Source organism: Monodon monoceros, unplaced genomic scaffold (assembly GCF_005190385.1).
Source record: "Monodon monoceros isolate NGI ecotype Baffin Bay Population unplaced genomic scaffold, NGI_Narwhal_1 Super_Scaffold_5, whole genome shotgun sequence".
Classification (NCBI taxonomy): Eukaryota; Metazoa; Chordata; class Mammalia; order Artiodactyla; family Monodontidae; genus Monodon; species Monodon monoceros.
In genome coordinates, this window is record NW_021703782.1 from 105721716 (window position 1) to 105740111 (window position 18396).

The 18396-nt window shown below is 56.3% G+C and overlaps 1 protein-coding gene across 5 annotated transcripts; it reads right to left on the bottom strand.

Moving 5' to 3' along the window:
• Positions 1-1741: 1741 nt before the first annotated feature.
• PTGES2 (prostaglandin E synthase 2) lies at positions 1742-7226 on the bottom strand. Of its 5 annotated transcripts, none has more exons than XM_029204010.1 (7): positions 6843-7226; positions 5465-5662; positions 4736-4762; positions 4215-4360; positions 3747-3947; positions 3296-3413; positions 1742-2832 (listed from the first exon to the last, which is right to left on the bottom strand). In XM_029204010.1, exons 1-7 carry the CDS (start codon positions 7110-7112, stop codon positions 2710-2712), a joined length of 1083 nt encoding a protein of 360 aa, XP_029059843.1. In that variant the 5' UTR covers positions 7113-7226; the 3' UTR covers positions 1742-2709. The 5 variants fall into 5 exon arrangements, with proteins under 5 accessions (XP_029059843.1, XP_029059842.1, XP_029059847.1 ...); XM_029204009.1 differs by having other exon boundaries at positions 4215-4364; positions 4736-4794; XM_029204014.1 differs by having other exon boundaries at positions 4736-4794; positions 6843-7120.
• Positions 7227-18396: the final 11170 nt, after the last annotated feature.

Sequence of the window (18396 nt, forward strand, 5' to 3'; positions counted from 1 at the left end):
AGGAGGGTGTGGGCAGGCTCCTCTCTGCCTGCTGCAGCCCCAGGGATAAAGCCCCAGTCAGGAGTGAGGCCCCTATCCCCGGCATGCCTCTGCCATTAACCATATCCTCCTCTGAGAAATGCAAAGACAGAAGAAAACATCTCTGTGAAAACAAGGAGAGGGGTGGTGATGAGTAGCTGGGGTCTGGCCTGCCCCTGGCACCTCCTTAGCCAGACCAGGCCTCAAGAGGAAGACATGATCACTGGATTTAGCAGGGAGCAGAAAGGGCAGGGAGCACAGGGTGGGGCTGTGGGACGTGAGACCCTCCCCAGGCCACGGTGCCATGGACTGAAGGTGGACGCCTCATCCAAGCAGGTCACATCAAATGCTCCCTTTGGGGAATTTGGGATTGAGACAGAGAAAGGCGAGTCGGCCTCCTTGAGCAGCTGGAAAAGCACCAAGTAACCCTGGGGGGTGACAAGGAACAGGCTGTCTGTGAAGAGCAGGCAAAGTGGGGAGGGGGGCAGGGATGCAGCCCCGAGGTGCTCCTGGCCTAGTTCCTGCCCCGCTGAGGGAGGCTCTGGGGTCCACAGGCCAACGCAGGTCCTTGGAGCAAAGGCGCCTTGGGACTTAAAGGCCGATCAATGAAGGGGGAACTGCATCCTGGACACAGCGGTGACTCGGGAGACCTCAACACCTGTTGGCCCCATGGAGGCAGCTTCCACGGCTCCTCAACCCACAGACTGGTGTGGCCTCAGGCCTCAGCTTCTCTCCTTCCTCCCAGAGGAAGGAGCACTCTGCAGCCATGAAGACCCAGCCAGTGTGACACGATGACAAGGACAGATGCTCGCCATGGGAACAAAAACAAGCAGGTGGCAGACAGCCCTGCAGAAGCTGAGGCCACTGCTCCCAAAATGACACTGTCTGCCTCCAGAGTGCTTGTTGCTTCTACCTTATTTGAATGTTTGCTAATACAAAAACCATGAATTTTTTTTTTTTTGGCCACGCCGTGCAACTTGTGAGATCTTAGTTCCCCGACCAGGAATCGAACCCGTGCCCCCTGCATTAGGAGCACGGAGTCTTAACCACTGGACTGCCAGGGAAGTCCCCAAAGACCATGAATTGTTTTTATGTTTTAAAAAAATTAACAGGGCTTCCCTGGTGGCACAGTGGTTAAGAATCCGCCTGCCAATGCAGGGGACACGGGTTTGAGCCCTGGTCCGGGAAGATCCCACATGCCACGGAATAACTAAGCCCGTGCACCACAACTACTGAGCCTGCGCTCTAGAGCCCGCGAGCCACAACTACTGAGCCCGCGTGCCACAACTACTGAACCCCGCGGGCCTAGAGTCCATGCTCTGCAACAAGAGAAGCCACCGCAATGAGAAGCCTGTGCATCACAACGAAGAGTGGTCCCCGCTTGCCGCAACTAGAGAAAAGCCCGCGCGCAGCAACGAAGACCCAACGCAGCCAAAAACAAATAGATAAAATAATTTTTTTTAAAAAAAATAAACAAAGAAAAAATTTAAACTCTCCTGAGAGGGTTGCCCAGTCACTGCACAGTAGGGAGGGCCCGGGAGGTAGAATTCAGCTCACTGGCTGCCTGTCGGGCCTCTGCAGGGCCACCTCAGCAGACCAGTGTGCCCCTCATCTGCTGAAACTAGGGGAACAGGGACCCCACAGCCCTGCCTCGTTCCCAGAACCGCTTCTCTCTATAGCCCCCTGTCCCAGCGTCCCCCCCACCCCCCCACCACCGTGAAGTGCCAGGCCTGGGATTTGAAGCCCTGGGTGGCTGTGTGCTGCCAGCGGGGCCCCTGGAAGGCACTGTGTCCTCTGCACCCTTGTCTCCTGGTCTCCAGAGCAAGACTGGAACAACCCCGGCCCCTGCTGCACCAGGCACCCTTCTGCACACGTGACCTGTATCCTGTCATCAAGCCCTCACAACTTCCCCTTGAGGTGGGGACCACCATTGTGCCCACCTGACAGATGAGGAGACTCGGGCCAAGAGGGGTGCCCCTGCCCAGAGCCCCACGGTCAGTGCGGAGCAGAACTGGACCTGCACCCTGGGCCATCTCTGCACCTCCCTGCTGCACATCCCATGGCCGTGTCCCAGGGGTTATGGGACACAAAGCCCACTGAGCCTTTCACCCAGGCCTGACACTTAGTAAGCACTGGACAAACAGTATTTACTGGCTGCGGACCTCCACTATGGTGCCGCCACGCGGGGAGCAGCAAACCTTTTCTTTATTGTGAACATGACACACAGTCCTGGGGACACCTGGGAAGAGCAGGAACCAGGGGGAGCCAGGGATGGGGCCTCCCCAAACCGGACGGTCCCTACTTCCCTTGCCCAGGGCAGGAGCCCAACCTGATTCCCACCCACGGGGTGTAAACACGGCAGCCTTGAGAGCCCCAGAGAAGGCCAAAGAGCAGGGAGGCCCAGGAGGGGGTCCAGCTGGTGAGGGAGGTAGCCTTCCATGCCCCAGGGGGCGGGGGTACATTTGTGAATGGAAACTGAGCCTGGGCTTTGTCCCCCAGCGCCCCAGGGCTCCAGCAGACGTCCAGTGTTAGAAGCGAGGGGGCAGTTAGGGTGGGTGGGCAAGAGGTCGAATGATCCTGTCCCCTGCTGCACTGTATCACAGCATCAGCAGGTGCTGGCCCAGCGGCCCTGGTCCCCCACAGCCGGTGTCTTCCACTGTTCCCTCCCTCCTCCCGGCAGGGATGCTCAGTTCACTGGGGGGCCTCAGCGATGGCCTTCTCCACCCGCAGGTACCAGGGCTGGATGTGAGTGTGACGCATCAGGTCGTCGAAGGCCTCCAGACCCTCCATCACACGCAGCACACCGTACACTGCCTGGGGGGGGGGGGGGTACAGAGGGGGTGTCCATGCCTGCCCTGCCCTCTGCCCGGTGTGTGCCCTGGGCCCATCACCTCCCCTTTCTGGGAGCCCCGTGACCCACTGACGGGCCAATTTTGCACGCAGGGCTTTGAATGAAGTGTGTGGGTTGGCTGTAGGATTCGGGAAGAGCGGACCCCACCACTCGCTCCAACACCAGAGCCTTGCAATCAATATATTCTACCCTGGCTGTAGGATTGCTTCAAGGATTGGCGTTGAAGTCAGGCCAACAAGACACTGTCCCAGGAATTTTGCTGGGCAGAAGCCTGGAGTACTGGTTTTCCTTAAGCCCTTGACAACCGGTGGAGGCAGATGCCTCTGGGATGGAGGAGCTGTGAGACGTAGGTATTGCCTGCCTGGGCCTCCCCCACCCCAAGGACAGACCCTTTGGTCTGTGCACCCTCTGACACCCCACACTCACCAGATCAGCCAGGTTCGGCCTCTGGCCCCCCATGAAGGGCCGGTCTTTGCCCACAGCTGCCACCCACTTGTTGGCAGCCTCGTAGAGATCCTCACGCACGTCGTCCTGGAGGTGGTGCCTGGGTAGGAGTGGGGGAAGTCCATCAGGGGAACTCCGAAACCTGGCCCAGGTGGGGGGAGCGAGAAGGCCCGGGGGCCAAGGCTACTTTGGGGGGTGGAGCAGGACAAGAGACCCAACCATGGAGAGGGAAACAGAGGAAGGTACAAGGCAGGGACCCAGCTCTGGACTCCCAGGCCAGCCCTGCTTGCCCTGGGCTGGGGGAGGCAATCAGGGGTTCTGGGTTTGAGTCTCAGCTTGGCTAACGCTGGGGACTTGGGGAGGGCAGGCCCCCAGGTGCACACGCGCATGAGCGCACGCGCACACACGAGCGCACACACGTGTGCACCGTCACCTGCTCTTGAGCCGCTTGCTGATGAAGTACATGGCAGCTGCGCCCATGTACTTGGCCATGGCGCCCTCCACGGTCCCGAAATTGCCCTCCTTGACAATGTAGTCAAAGGAGGCCAAGGCTTCGGTCGGCGTGCGGTACACATTGGGGGAGATGAGGTGCACCAGCCAGTCGTCTGCCCACTGCCGCCACTTCATCTCCTCCCTGCGGGCAAGGGGGGACAGAAGGTGGGCCAGGTAGGCTCCCTGAGCCAGGGCCTGGGAGCTGGGGGAGCAGACGTACTATCTCGACAGCCCAGTGTACGGACGGAAGCAGGAGGTCCGCAGCAGAGTCAGTCACGCCCATGGCTCAGCCCCAGCCCTCGTGGTCTCCCATGCTGCTCCCCGCTCACAGCATCTCGCGCAGCCTGGTCCCCTCTGGGGAAGACTAGCCCCTCCCCACATCCCCAGGGCCGGCCCCGGCCCCACTCACGTCCTGGCCTCCTTCCCACCATACATCCGCTGGGCCTCCTTTTCATCCAGCATGAGCCAGTACTTGTTGCAGAATTCGGTCACCTCCTTGCCCTGGTCGTTCACAGCCTTCATGGGTGGGTAGTAGGTGATGATGTCTTCAAGGGGCTGCCTTTGGGAGATATCCAGAGCCTCACCCTGACTCCCTCTTCCTCCAGGAGACTAAGCCCTCACCTCCTCGGGATGAATATCTACCCCAGCCTGATCCAGCCCCAGGACTGACCCACAAAAGCTTTCCCACCCTCCTGTGGGTGACACAGGAGGCCCTGCAGCAAGAGGGACTTGGGGCAGATACCAGAAGCACTTCCCCAACAGGGGGAGATGCACGGAAGAAGGGGGAGTCTCAGAGTGATGCCCGTGGCCCATCCTGGAAATCTAAGCAGCAGCTCCACCCCACTCCCATGCAGGAACCTAGGGGAGGCCTCCCTGAGATAGGAGACAGGATGAGACGCAGTGCCAGCCTGGGCCTCAGGGGCTCCTTACCCCGACACCAGGTAGGTCTTGAGGGCACTGATGATGACAGAGGAGTCGTTCAGTTGTTGCTGGAGAAAAGGATGGTTTAGATCAAGACTGTGGGGAGCGGGGGTACTGGCTGACTGGCCACTGGCAGGATCACCAGGGGCTCTTAATCCTGACACCCAAGCACTCTGCAGAAGCTGGTCGGGTGGAACCTGGGCATTGTTTGTCTGTCCCTGGAGCTTCACCCCTAAAATCGATGCCCACTGAGCTTTCCCTTCCCCCAGGACCCACTCCCCGCCCTCAGGGAAGCCTGTCCCGAGTAAGGGAGACCCAAGTGTGGCTAATGGGGAGGAGAATGTGGGGAGGACCCAGGATCTGAGCCCTGCCCACTCACCCGCTTGGCCTCCTGGGCACTGAGGGGCCGGGAAGACTCAGAAGCTACGTACTAGGAGCCAAGCCCTACACCCTGGAGAGTATGGTTCTCTGTTGATTAATGAAGCAAACCCAGAGGGGCTAAGTGACTGGCCCCAAGTCACACAGCCAGTGAGTGACAGAGCCCCACCTTGAACCCAGACCACCCTGACTTCAGAAGCCACGTTGTTAAGCTCTGTGGTCCTCTGTCTCCCTTAGACTCACGGGTTCATAGTCCTCAGCCGAGGCCCGAAGAGCCCAAGCTCCTTCCAGGGCTGCAGAGCAGGGCCCAACTCAGGACAAGCCTGGACAATGGGGCGGGGGGAGCTCCCCAAGGCTCACCAAGCTGTCTCCTTCCTGGGCCAACAGGATGGGCACCTTCCTGTAGGAGGAGAACTTGATCTCGGCCCTGCGCACAGGGTTCACCTCCACCACCTGGTAGGGCAGGGCGTGGAAGTCGAGGAAGGCGCGGACCTTGCTGCAGAAGGGACACGTTTTGTACTGGTACAGAGTCAGCTGCAGGCGGCTGGACAGGGAGAGCTGGATGAGGAGCAGAGGAGGGCGCTTCTGAGGCCTGGTGCCCAGGCCCCGCCCCCAGGTCCAGGCCCCACCCCCAAGCAAAAGTTTCCCAGGAGAGTTTTCTAGGATGACCTGAGGACTTCAGGAGAAATGGGGGATGGGTGACAGGGAGAAAGGAAGGTGAAGGGAGGTGGGCAGCAGGCTCCTGCAGTGGACAGCCAAGCGCCCATCCAGTGGGCTCCCCAGGTAGAAAGTCTGTTCTGTGAAGGAGGAATCTTCTCATCTCTGTCCAACGCTAGACAGACATCTCTCCTCTCCTTCCTGTCCCAAGGGAACTTCAGACACTGCCAGGTGTGCCCCCCCAGATGCAACTGTTTCAACTTGGGAGTGCCCACCCCGACCCCTTCAAGGGGTGTGGAGGCAGAGCCCAGCGTTTCCGAGCGGGGTCTACCTCAAATCTACAAGAGGGGAGCGCTATATCAGGGCCACTGGCCTGCACAGGGCAGGAGAGTCTCATGTGAGCTTGCAGCATAGTCATGTTTGAAAGCCACAGCTGCAGTACCGCTCCCCCATTGTTCAGAGATGAGACACTGAGGCTGGGCCATGGAGGTGAGTGGGCAGGGAGACACAGAATTCCACTCCCCATCTACCGTTCCTGTTCCCATGGGTTCAGGAAAGAGGCGCCTGTGGGGGTGTGTGGGGGGGTGCTGGTGCTGTGTACAAAGCATCGCAAGGGCAGCTGGGCCACCACCCGGCTTGGGGGACATACCCTTGTTCCTCCGTGTCTCAGGGCCTGGAGTCTAAGGGTCATCAGTTCCGTAAAAATACTAATAACAGTACTAATAAATACACAACCTCAGGATTTGGAGACAGTGGGAGAGACACGATAAAATGTTTGTAAAGCCATCCACTGTACAAGAGGCTTTCCCTTTTCAGTGATCTCCAAATCTTTCCATCAAAAAGTTTTAAAACACGTAGAAAAACGACTTTGAAACAACGAGAATTCTAGTCAGTAGGCATCAGTAGCGCCCCATTTCACAGATGAGGACGCTGAGGGCTCGAGGGCTTAAAACCAAGTCACTGGTCCAAGGTTAAGAGCGGACGGAGGAGGCGATTCCTGACACCAATGGTTCCCAGAAGTCCCGAAGTTCGGCGCTGGCCCGAACGCCCCTACCCAAGGCTTGGTCCGACCCGGGCTTACCTGCGCGGCTGAGCGGTCGGCACGGAGGTTCTGGGCGCGCAGGTGCCACCGTGCAGTGTGGTACAGCCCCAGGGCTCCTCCCAGGGCCAGCGCCGCCGCCCCCAGGAGCCGTGGGCCCCCCTTGCGGGTGGTGGCTGCGGGGCCCGGGCCTCCCGCCGCCCCGGTTAAGCCGACCCGGCTCTGCGCGGGGAGTCCCAGCGCGGGACGACCGCCCAGCCTCCAGGTCAGAGCGAGCCCGCCGGGCCACAGCGCCCGCACAGCGTGGGCCATGTTTGCTCCGCCGGCGCAGCGGGAGGGCGCGAGAAACAAAGATGGCCCAGGCTCAGGCTCCTCTTAAAGGAGCAGGTCTCCGGCGCCCTGCAGGTTGCCGGAGTGACAGTGAGGCCGAGGGGGGAGGGCCAGCTCTGGTGGGACTGGGCGTGAGTCCTCGAAGCCCAGTTCCACACATCCGTCAGAGCCGAAGAAACACATCTAGGGATGTCTGCTAAATGCCCCGGCTTCTAAAGTGTAGATGTAACTGGTCTCGGTGGTGACCCGGAGACGAACGCAGGACATCGGCCACGTAGCTCGCCATGTGGCCGTCAGCGTCATCCGTAATACGCACCCAATCGAAAGAGAGTGAACCCTTCAGACTATCAGGGAAAGCGTCACGGCATCGGGTCCAGGAGAGTCGCAGAAGCCGCCCAGCCCGACCCACAATGGGTGGGAATCCTCGAATCGGGCTTTTTCTGCCCTCCCGCACCACTGCACCGTTTCTTCTGTGGCCCGAACCATAAAATTTTCCATACACACAGGGGGCCTTAGAAACCACGTGTCTCATATTTATTTCGCCCACCCGAAGGCGCCGAGTCGCCGACCCGCAGGTCCCCAGCGGCAGGATAGGGCGGAGTGGGGATTCCAAGCCCTCCCACCCCTCTGTCGGCCTTGGCCCAAACTGAGGGCCCGAGGCTCAACTACCTAGGCTTCTCGGCGGGCAGCCCCGGGATGGCCCTTCCCGGCGGCCGGGAGATGGGTGGGGCTCGAGGAGTGGATGGGGATCTGAAGGCTGGACAGATTGTGGGCGGGGCGAGGCGGAGTCTGAAGGCCAGGCGGGCACAAAGCTCCTCTCCCGGGATGAGGCGCAAGAGCTGGGCTGCGACAGGGACCAGGCTCTGAGTGGGGCGGGACGTGGGGCGGAGTCTCAGAGCGGGTGGGGGCGGGGCCCGGGCGCATTCAGTTGTGGCATTCAGCCCAGCTGGTCCCGAGTTCCAACGATCACCTCCACCTTCCGCCCTGTGCCGGCTTTCTGTGCTACAATCGCTGTGTCTCATCTTCGCGCTGCCCTTGCGGCTCCCGAGCCCACAATGTCGGGCCCCAACGGGGACCTGGGCATGCCGGTGGAGGCGGGCGCGGAAGGCGAGGACGACGGCTTCGAGGAAGCAGGTGACCCAGGGGGGCTGCTGAAACGACTTTGCTTTCTCTGGGGTGCCCTCCTGAGAAGGGGAATCGGGGCCGGGATAGGGACCGGGAAGGAACCGCAGAGCCCTCCCATTCCCCCGCCCCAGGGTGGTTCCGGAGCAGCAAGCGCCCTCCGGGGGTTTGGGACGAGCACCTGCGAGCGGGTCCCTGGAAACCGCAGCCTTCGAGAACTGTGGGCGACAGGCCCCGTTTTACAGATGGGGAAACTGAGGCCGCTTCAGGTCACTCGCCCTTTGGGATTGGGATTTGCTCCAGACACTTCTTTCAGCCCATGTGGAGATGGAGACTCCTAAGGGGCCGGGGCCGGGAGTGGACCGTCTTGGCTTGGCAGGAGGGGCTATCTGGGTGGGCGTGCCGCCCTGCTGAGTCAGCAACCCCAGGCACCTTTGCTGGTGTGGCCTGGAGCCCTGGCGAATGTGACTTGCTTACAAAGCGGCCTGTTGCCTACACAGCACTGCAGGGGGTGGGGGTAGGGGGGGAAGGAGAGAGAACCATCAGCTCCCTTCTCCCCTTCTGCAGCCTCAGTTTCCCCATCTGTAAAATAACAATAATGGTTAGTGTTTCCTGCAATGAGATCTGTCAGAATTAAATGGGGAAATGAATGGGGAGAGTCTGGAGGCTAGTGAGGCTGGGGTGTTTTAGAGACCCCTATTTTTTGCCCACCTGGCAGCTTGCTCCATCTTTGCCAAATACAGGAAGGAAACCCAATAACCCAATCCTCCACCAAAATACTTGGCAAATTCTCACTTTGTCTTCCTGGCCAAGATTGGGCAGGACGTAAGGGCAGACCCACGTGTCTTGGCCTGCCAGCCGATGCTCACTGCCCTGAGTCCCTATACGGCCTCTTCTTTAGTTCTTTCCAGGCAGGAACCTTCTGTCTGTGGCTGAGCTGGATGGATCCCTAGGCCCAAGTCTGAGCAAACCCTAGGGGTAGCTGTGCTGTTCCCTGTTGCTATGGGACATCTGGGGACAGGTGGCCAAGACCCAGGGTTCTCACACGGGAGAGAGGACAGAGCCTCTGTCCAGGCATAGCCCAGATCGTGCCAGCCCAGGAGCCCCATTCTAGGCTGTAGCTTCTGTGACCTCCCATTGGTATGTGACCCTACTAGCCAGTCTCTTGGGCACCTGTCCCTCTGTGAGTCCGTGACCTCACCCTCCTTGTTTTCCTTCACCCTCTCTTATGCGGCCCTGCCTCTTTTTTTTTTTTAATAAATGTATTTATTTATTTATTTTTGCTGCATGTGGGCTTTCTCTAGTTATGGCAAGCAGGGGTTAATCTTCCTTGTGGTACACAGGCTACTCATTGCAGTGGCTTCTCTTGTTGCAGATCATGGGCTCTAGGTACGCAGGCTTCAGTAGTTGTGGCTCGCGGGCTTCAGTAGTTGTGGCTCGCAGGCTCTAGACCACAGGCTCAGTAATTGTGGCACATGTGCTTAGTTGCTCCGCAGCATGTGGGATCTTCCCGGACCAGGGCTCGAACCCGTGTCCCCTGCATTGGCAGGCAGATTCTTAACCACTGCGCCACCAGGGAAGCCCCAGCCCTGCCTCTTAAGAATTGGGTTCTTCAGGGTTCATTCTTGGACCCACTAGGCCCCATACACGTGGCCTCGGCCACCTCTTCCCTACCCTGGTTTCTGTTACCATCTGTGTCGTGAATGCCCAGCCTATGGTTTCAGGTCAACCCTATCCTGGGTTTACAACTGCCTCTGGGTCAGCTGGGATGTTCCACAGGCACCCCACCCTCATCCTGGCGTAATCACCCAATTGACTATCTTTCCCACCTAACCATTTTCACCTTTTCTGCTCCTGCCTCCGTCGTCAAGGGAGAACCCAAGAGTCCTGCCAACCGCTTCACCCTCCATGACTGCCCAGCCCCTGCTCTGCCACTCCTCCTGACCCCAGCACTCGCCCCTCTCTAACACCCCAGTGGGTTCTACCCAAATGTCCCACTACCCCTTCATCTCACCCAAAACCTACTGAAGAGATGAATCTCAAAATAATTGTGCTGAATGAAAGAGGCCAGGCAATAAAGCATATGTACTGTTTGGTTCCACTTATATACAACTAGAAAATGCAAACTAATTTATGGTGAGAAAGCAGCCTGGGGGTTGCCTGGGAGTGGGGTAGGGGGTGTGTGATGACGAGGAGCAGGAGGGAAGGGGCATGAGGGGTTTTGGGGGGTGATGAGTATGTTCACAGTCTTGATTGTGGTGGTGGTTCCATGGGTATTTATATATGTCATAACAAATTGCACGAAAACTACAATGAAAGCGGTATGTCAAAAGGACTTCAGAGGGCTTCCTTGGTGGCATAGTGATTAAGAATCCGCCTGCCAATGCACAGGTTCGAGCCGTGGTCCGGGAAGATCCCACATGCTGCTGAGCGACTAAGCCCGTGCGCCACAACTACTGAGCCTGCGCTCTAGAGCCCGCGAGCCACAACTACTGTAGCCCGCGAGACACAACTACTGAAGCCCGCGAGACACAACTACTGAAGCCCGCGCACCTAGAGCCTGTGATCTGCGACAAGAGAAGCCACCGCGATGAGAAGCCCGTGCACTGCAAAGAAGAGTAGCCCCCCACTCACTGCAACTAGAGAAAGCCTGTGCACAGCAACAAAGACCCAATGTAGCCAAAAATAAAATAAAAATAAATTAAAAATAAGTAAATATATATATATGAAACAAAGGACTTCGGAGCTCCAATGGCCAAAGTTGGAACAATTTGATCAACAAAATAAAGTAGTATTGGATTATAACCCAAAGTATACAATAAATATCCATGAGCCCATTCTGATATAAATAAATGATTGAATTAATAAGTAAAGGGGGGAGAAGATACAAATCTCTCGTAGAGAAAAATTCCAAATAATTTGTGTAGACATCCTGCCCTCAAGGAGGTGGAGCAAAACTCTCCCCTCCTTAGGTGTGGGCTGTGCAGAGTGACTTTCTTCCCAAGAGGACAGTGGGGGAAGGGGGAAGAAGGGTAACTGCAATGGAGAAACCTGACAGTCACCCCCCAGCAGGTGACCAAGGTCAACATCAACATTGATCAGTCATATTGACAGTATGTACCCTTGATAGGATGTGATGCAAAAATGGCACTTGACCTCTGCACTCTTTCTCCCCCAAAACCCATAAGCCCAGTCTAACCATGAGGAAAACACCCAACAAATCCCCAGAGGGACATTCTGCACAATACCTGAGCAGTGCTTCTCCAGGCTGTCAAGGTCATCAGAACCAAGGAAAATCTGAGCAACTGTCAAAGCCGAAAGAAACCTAAAGAGACATGACAATGTATGTATATGTGTAGCTGATTCACTTTGTTGTGAAGCAGAAACTAACACACCATTGTAAAGCAGTTATACTCCAGTAAAGATGTTAAAAAAAGAGAGACATGACAACTAAATGTAATGTGGGATCTTGGAACAGGAAAAAGGGCATTATGTACAAACCAAGGAAGTCTGAATAAAGCATGGACTTTGGTTAATAAAGTATCATTGATGGTTTGTTAATTGTAACAAATGTATCAAACTAATATAATATGTTAATAATACAGGAAACTGAGTGCAGGGTATATGGGAACTCTTTTCACAATTTTTCTGTAACTAAAACTATTTTAAAATTAAAATTTTTTTTTAAAAAACTTGTCAGATTGTGTACTTTGAACATGCTTAGTTTATATTGCTTGTCTGGTATTTGTGGGAAGGTTTGTTAATGATTGATTTGATTTCTGTCGTGGCTATAGGGCAGCTCAGATTGAATCCATTTGGGTAAATTACAATTTACTGGGAAATTTCCCATTTCATTACCCGTAACATTTACCTATCCATTTAATGTCTATAGAATCTATAGTTATATCCTTCTTTTACTTCTGTTTATTTGTGCCTTATATCTTTCTGTTTTGAGAAATTTTTCTAAATTTCTATCTAAATTATAAGTCTTTTCCAAGAGTCAACTTTTGGCTTTGATATTCCTATTGTGTCTTTCTAATTCATTAATTTCTTCTCTTAACTTCATTTTCTCCTTCCTTCTGTTTTCTTTGAATTTATTCTGTGGTTTCTTTTATAAATTTTTATTTTGGACGCCTTGCTCATGACTGTGCAGGCTTTCTAGTTATTCTAAAACACACCCTTAAAGCCATGCATGTCCCTTGTTTATTGTGAGCCCAGCAGGGCGTTAAGAGTCTATTTCACGCTAGATCTGGTTGTCTGGTGGAGGGAGGGCCCTTCAGAGTTTCTAGACTGCTGTTCACCAGGATTGCTTTTCACATGAGTCCTCCCCAAGGTGTACTCCCCAAGGTCCACTCAGGCCACAGGAAGACTGGGCACCCCTCCGTGCCTACCCTTCAGAGCAACAGCCCTGTCTTCCCGATAGCCTCCCTTTCTCTCCTCGCCAGCAGGGGCCAATCTTGACCATCCCTCGCCTTTTGACTTCTCTTGGCAGTAGTCTGACTCCAGTCCACAAGCTCCAAGACCAGAAGTCAGCCCTCCACCTTCCACATCGATTCTCCAAAATAGCCTCACTGGGCAGGAGCTGGAGGAAGCAGCTCCCTGCTCCTAGTGGGGATAATTAGGAGGTAAAAAGGGCAGGGCTCTGATCACGGAAGGGAGGGACCCTGCGGCCCCGGAATACCGGCAAGGCCCTCTGGACGGGCCTCTCCCCCCTCTCCCACCTAATACAGCACACACTCGGAGGAAACACTTGGTGTGCACTGGGAACCTGTGAGAACCCTCAGCCATGTAGGAAGGGGAACATTGGAAGGGAGGATGAAGAGCAGACAGTGGGAGAAGGGCAAGGCTTCCACGCGCCAGCTGTGCAAACTAGAGGCCCTAACATAGTTTTAATAGTCCAGGAGGCCTAAAAGACCCTTTAGTAACTCTTTAGGAGAGGGAAATGATGGGAAATCTGTCAGTGTATGGTTTCACTCTGTGAACGTGGACAGAATATTTGGGATGTTTTCTTAGCCCAGTCTTTCAGGAAGGCTCTGAACAAGTGAAATCAATTTTCTTTTCAGAAAGCTTAACTTTAAAAAAAACTAAACTTTTTTTTTAAAGGTTGACCAGGAACGAAGATTATCTAGGAGATTTAGAAACGTGACACTTCTAGGAAGATGGGGGATTAGGAATGGATAGGAAATGTGGCAATTTAGGGACAAAAAGGGCAAGCTTATAAGCTTAGGATTTAGGAGTCAGTAGCTGTGGCTCACGGGCTCTAGAGCGCAGGCTCAGTAGTTGTGGCGCACGGGCTTAGTTGCTCCATGGCATGTGGGATCTTCCCGGACCAGGGATCGAACCCGTGTACCCCACACTGGCAGATGGATTCTTAACCGCTGCGCCACCAGGGAAGTCCCAACAACAGAAATTTAATTCTTACAGTTTTAGAGTCTGTGAAGTCCAAGATTAAGGCACTAGCAGATTCGGTGTCTGGTGGGGGCCCATTTCCGCCCATTTCCTGGTTCACAGACAGCCGTCTTCTCACAGGGTCTGCACATGGTGGAAGGGGCGAGGAGCTCTCTGGGGTCACTTATAAGGACACTAATCCCATTCACGAGGCTCCACTCTCATGACCTAATTGCCTCCCAGAGGCGCCCCTCCTAATACCATTGCATTGTGGGTTAGGATTTCAACATGAATTCTGGGGGGACACAAACATTCAGTTCGTAGCAGTATCCCAGGACAGGGGGCCCCAGAGGTATGGGTAGAAACCAAGGAGCCATGGGTCACTCAATCCTGGCAGACCCAGGCTGGCTCCTAGGGAGGGCACTCGGGCTGCACTGGCCCGGGGGGGGCCAGTGCCCATCTGAGCGTTGAGGGACTCTGGGCCCAGAGGGAGCCCCATACCTATGCCCTACATCCTCAGCCTGCCTGTCGCACCCCTGTAGAGGGTCCGCACCCCTGAGGTGATTCGGAGAGTCATGAGAAGAGGGAAGGGGGTGGTCCTCCCTCCAGCCCGAGGTCCCCAGAAACTCACACCTCCCCCCGGCCCCTACCTGGTCCCCCTGAGAATCGGACTACAGAGGGGCAGTGGCCAGGCCCAAGGCGTCAATGAGTGTTCTCAGAGTTTTACTCTCCTCTGCTCCCTGCACCAGGCTCCCGGCCCCTCGCCCCACTGTCCACTGGCCCGGGTCGGCCCCCTCTCCTTATGAAAATGGACACACTGCCCCTTTGGAGCCTGACCTTGTCCCCACTGTCACAGTCTTGGTCGTGGCAGGACGGGTGCAGAGCAGGAAGGAGCAGGTCTTGCTGAATGTCAGGGCCACATACCAGGCAGAGGCCTATGGACACAGCTACCCCTGCCCAACTCCCCCGGAGCCCAGCATCCACCCACCGCCGGCTGGATGCCTGGTGCCCCCTGCAGACCCTGCTCAGAGCAGTGGCCTCCAGTCCCCTGGACCCCTTGTAATCATCACAGGCCCTCTTGCCTGCATGGGAGTCCAAGCCCTGGAGTGAAAGGCAGGAGCACCCATCTAAGGGGCATGCATGCATGGACCGGGCACCCAAGGACCAGAAGCAGGACAAGGGCCTGGCCCCAGACCTCATGCTGCTGCTGCCCGGTAGACCCTAAGGATTTCCCCAGAGGGAGGAATCCAGCGGGTGTCTTGTGGGGGGTGTCAGAAGCAGCTGCCTTTCTTTTTCTCTTTTATTCTTTTTTAAAATTAATTTTTTTTTGGCTGCGTTGGGTCTTCTTTGCTGTGCGTGGGCTTTCTCCAGTTGCGGCGAGCGGGGGCTACTCTTCATCGCGGTGCACGGGCTTCTCATTGCGGTGGCTTCTCTTGTTGTGGAGCACGGGCTCGAGGCACGCGGGCTGCAGCAGTTGTGACACGCGGGCTCAGTAGTTGTGGCACACGGGCTTAGTTGCTCCACGGCATGTGGGACCTTCCCGGACTAGGGCTCGAACCCGTGTCCCCTGCATTGGCAGGCGGATTCTTAACCACTGCGCCACCAGGGAAGTCCGCGGCTGCCTTTCTAAGCTTTGCCACAGGTAGGCTTTCTGGTAGGTGGAAAGGGCGGGAATCAGGAGATCCTCGAGTGACCCCTGGCTGAGAGCTGAGCGATGGGGGTTGGAAAGCTGCTTCTGGAAACCTGAGACTCAAGCCAAATCTCTGGAGGAGCAGGCACCTCACACCGAACAGTCCTTCGTTCTTCTGGGTGTTTGGACCCGCAGTGGCCAAGGAGGGCCTATCTGTGGACCCCAAGAGTTGCTGTCGCCACAGCTGGCCTCCTGGGGGCACCTTGCCTGTAGGCTGCTCCCAGGTGTCGCCCTGGCCCCCAGGAGCCTAGTCGCCCCTGCCCCGGGGACCTCCTGCTCAGCCCTTCAAGCAGGGCAGAGAGGGGTGCTTTTGCCCCAAACATCCCAGGCTGGGCTGAACACTGCTCCCAAGCTTCCAGAAACAAGTCCAGGGGGTTAGAGTGGATTCCTGAGATGCAAAAACTGTCAGAGAGCATTTGACTGCCTTCCTGATTGGATTAGACCAGGGATGAGGCCTGGGTCCTTCCATGGGAGTCAGGTCACTGCAGTCCCTGGGGAGCTTCTCCTCTGGGGCCCGTGGAGGGGGAGAGCACCTGCCAGAACAGATTCAGAGCAGCCACAGTTCTCCTGGCTTCTTGCCACAGAGAGCCATGTGTGGATGGTTTTTAAGTTCCTGCCGTTGCTAAAGAGACCCAGAGCAGGACTTGGAAGGTCCAGCCCTGGCTTCTCCCAAGAGGGGCCTGGCCCCAAGACTCCTGTGTGGCTTGTTGCGGTCTGTGGCTTGTTGTGGCCTCACTCAGGACGTCTGCAGCTCCTAGAGAGACAGTGGGGAAAGCCGGCAGGGGTGGCCTGTAAGACCAGCCCAGGGGCCACAGTGGAAACAAAGAGAGGGGCCAAGGGGAGTCAAACAAGCACCTGGGGTGCCCCACATGGCGCCACGAGTGCAGTGCAGAACTTTCTGAAGCCCTGGAGTCCAGGAACTGCTCCCAGCTCTGGGCAGTGTGAACCTGCAAGTGTCTTCCTTGGCCGGGGGCCCAGGCCCAGTGGGAGGGGGCTGGGCAAGGAACGAGGCCCCCAGGGTCCTGTCCTTGGAGTCGGCCCAAGTCTAAACAGGAGGTCTACACCACGGTCCTCACCCAACCCTCCTAGTACCTAGTTCTGCAGCTTGTGCGAGGTGGGTGTGTGTGTTGAGCTGACCCTTCCCTGAAGCCCAGCTGGACTCTGAAGAGGGTGGGCAGAGCTTTTCACCTTTATCCCCAGCCCACCCTGCAGGACCCTTTCCCTTCCTAAGGCAGACAGCAGCAAGCACCCTCGGCTGATCTGCCACCCAGCTCCACACAGCCCCAAACCCACCTCTTGTTGGCTGGGATTGGCCTGGCCTCTGCTCCAGCCAAGGCCAGGACCATCCTTGGACCCCCACGAGGTATGGCTGGGACACAGCACACTGCTGAGACTCAAATCCCTGGACAGGCCTCGTCCCCTTCACTCCTCCCTTGGCTCCTGGACCAGGCCAATCTCCAGGGCTGGGCCAGGAGAGAAGGCAGAAGGCAGCCAGCTGAGGAAGGGGTGATGAGATGGCTGTCACCAGGTGTGTCAGCTGAGGCCAAGACCACACGGAGATAAGGACAGAGAGATAGACAAGGCCAGTGGTTCTGAGACAGGCCTGGAGCCAGCACAGAGAGAATGGGCCCTGCGTGGGTGTGATCAGAAACTCAGAGGTGACGTCCTGTAGAGACCCCCCCCCCCCCCGTGTGTGCACCAGCTGCATGGCCTCGCAGGATCTGCCTGCAGCTCTCTTTACAGACGGGGAGACTGATGGAGTGTGTGTGTGGGGGTGGACAGAGACTTGCAAGCACCCGGAGGCATCAGGACTCCAACAGGGGCCCCTGAGCTGGGCAGCTGGGCCGTCTCCCCTCCTGCACCTGGCCCTGGTTTTCACATGCTGCAGACCCGGCCCAAACACCCGTCCCCAATTCATACCAGGGGAGCATTGGCCACCCTGACTTTATTTTATTTTATTTTATTTTTATTTTACTATTTTATTTAATTTTATTTTTGGCCACACTGAGCGGCTTGCCGGGATCTTACTTCCCGGACCAGGGATCGAACCTGGGCCCACAGCAGTGAAAGCGCCAAGTCTTAACCACTGGACCGCCAGGGAATTCCCTCGCCCTGACTTTTTATTTTTTTTGAGATCGCTCAATGTGAGCAAAAATGTGAACTGGTCTTCATATTTATTGCTCATCAACATCAATGGGAAATCTTAAAACACAGAAGAGAACAGGCCACTCCTCCTTCTATCTCATTCAGTTGGTGTTTTTCTTAGGACCCATTCCTTTTTGTTTTTCAGAGTAATCCTGACTTTTTTTTTTTTTTTGGCTGTATTGGGTCTTCGTTGCTGTGCACGGGCTTTCTCTAGTTGCGGTGAGTAGGGGCTACTTTTCGTTGCCGTGCGCGGGTTTCTCATTGCGGTGGCTTCTCTTGTTGCGGAGCACAGGCTCTAGGCGCGTGGGCTTCAGTAGTTGTGGCACGCGGGCTCAGTAGTTGTGGCTCACGGGCTCTAGAGCACAGGCTCAGTAGTTGTAGCGCACAGGCTTAGTTGCTCCGCGGCATGTGGGATGTTCCCGGACCAGGGCTCGAACCCGTGTCCCCTGCCTTGGCAGGCAGATTCTTAACCACTGTGCCACCAGGGAAGTCCCAACCCTGACTTTTAGAATCTAGAATATTCCCTGCAGCGGCTCCTTGGTGATCCAGGGTACTGTCCCTCTCCTACTTAAAATTCTTTGAGCCTCCATCCATGAGTTTCCCCAACGTCTAGGAGTCACCACAGACTCGAGGGTACCTTTTAAGGTCAAAGAGAATAGCAGGGGTAGAGGCCCTGGGGCTGCGAGCACGGATGAAAGGGGGGGTGGGGGTGGCCACGGGTGCCTGCAGAGGGCCCGGCCTTCGGTGGCAACATCCCTGAAGAGGCTTTGCTCATCTCTACTTCCTGTGCTTTCATCACCCGGAAAGGCTGGCAGGTCAGGGCCTGAGAGGGCAGGGGTCCTGTGGGGGCCTCTCTGCCTCAGTAGGATGCGTCCTACCCACCAGCTCAGGACCCCTCCAAAGCCCCTCCCCTCAGGGCTC

Coding starts and splice junctions, on each gene's coding strand:
- PTGES2 (XM_029204009.1), bottom strand. CDS start 7,112: ATGGCCCACGCTGTGCGGGCGCTGTGGCCCGGCGGGCTCGCTCTGACC. Junction 5,663..6,842: donor CCGACCGCTCAGCCGCGCAG/GTAAGCCCGGGT, acceptor CTCCTCATCCAG/CTCTCCCTGTCCAGCCGCCT. Junction 4,795..5,464: donor CCCAGGAAGGAGACAGCTTG/GTGAGCCTTGGG, acceptor CCTTTTCTCCAG/CAACAACTGAACGACTCCTC.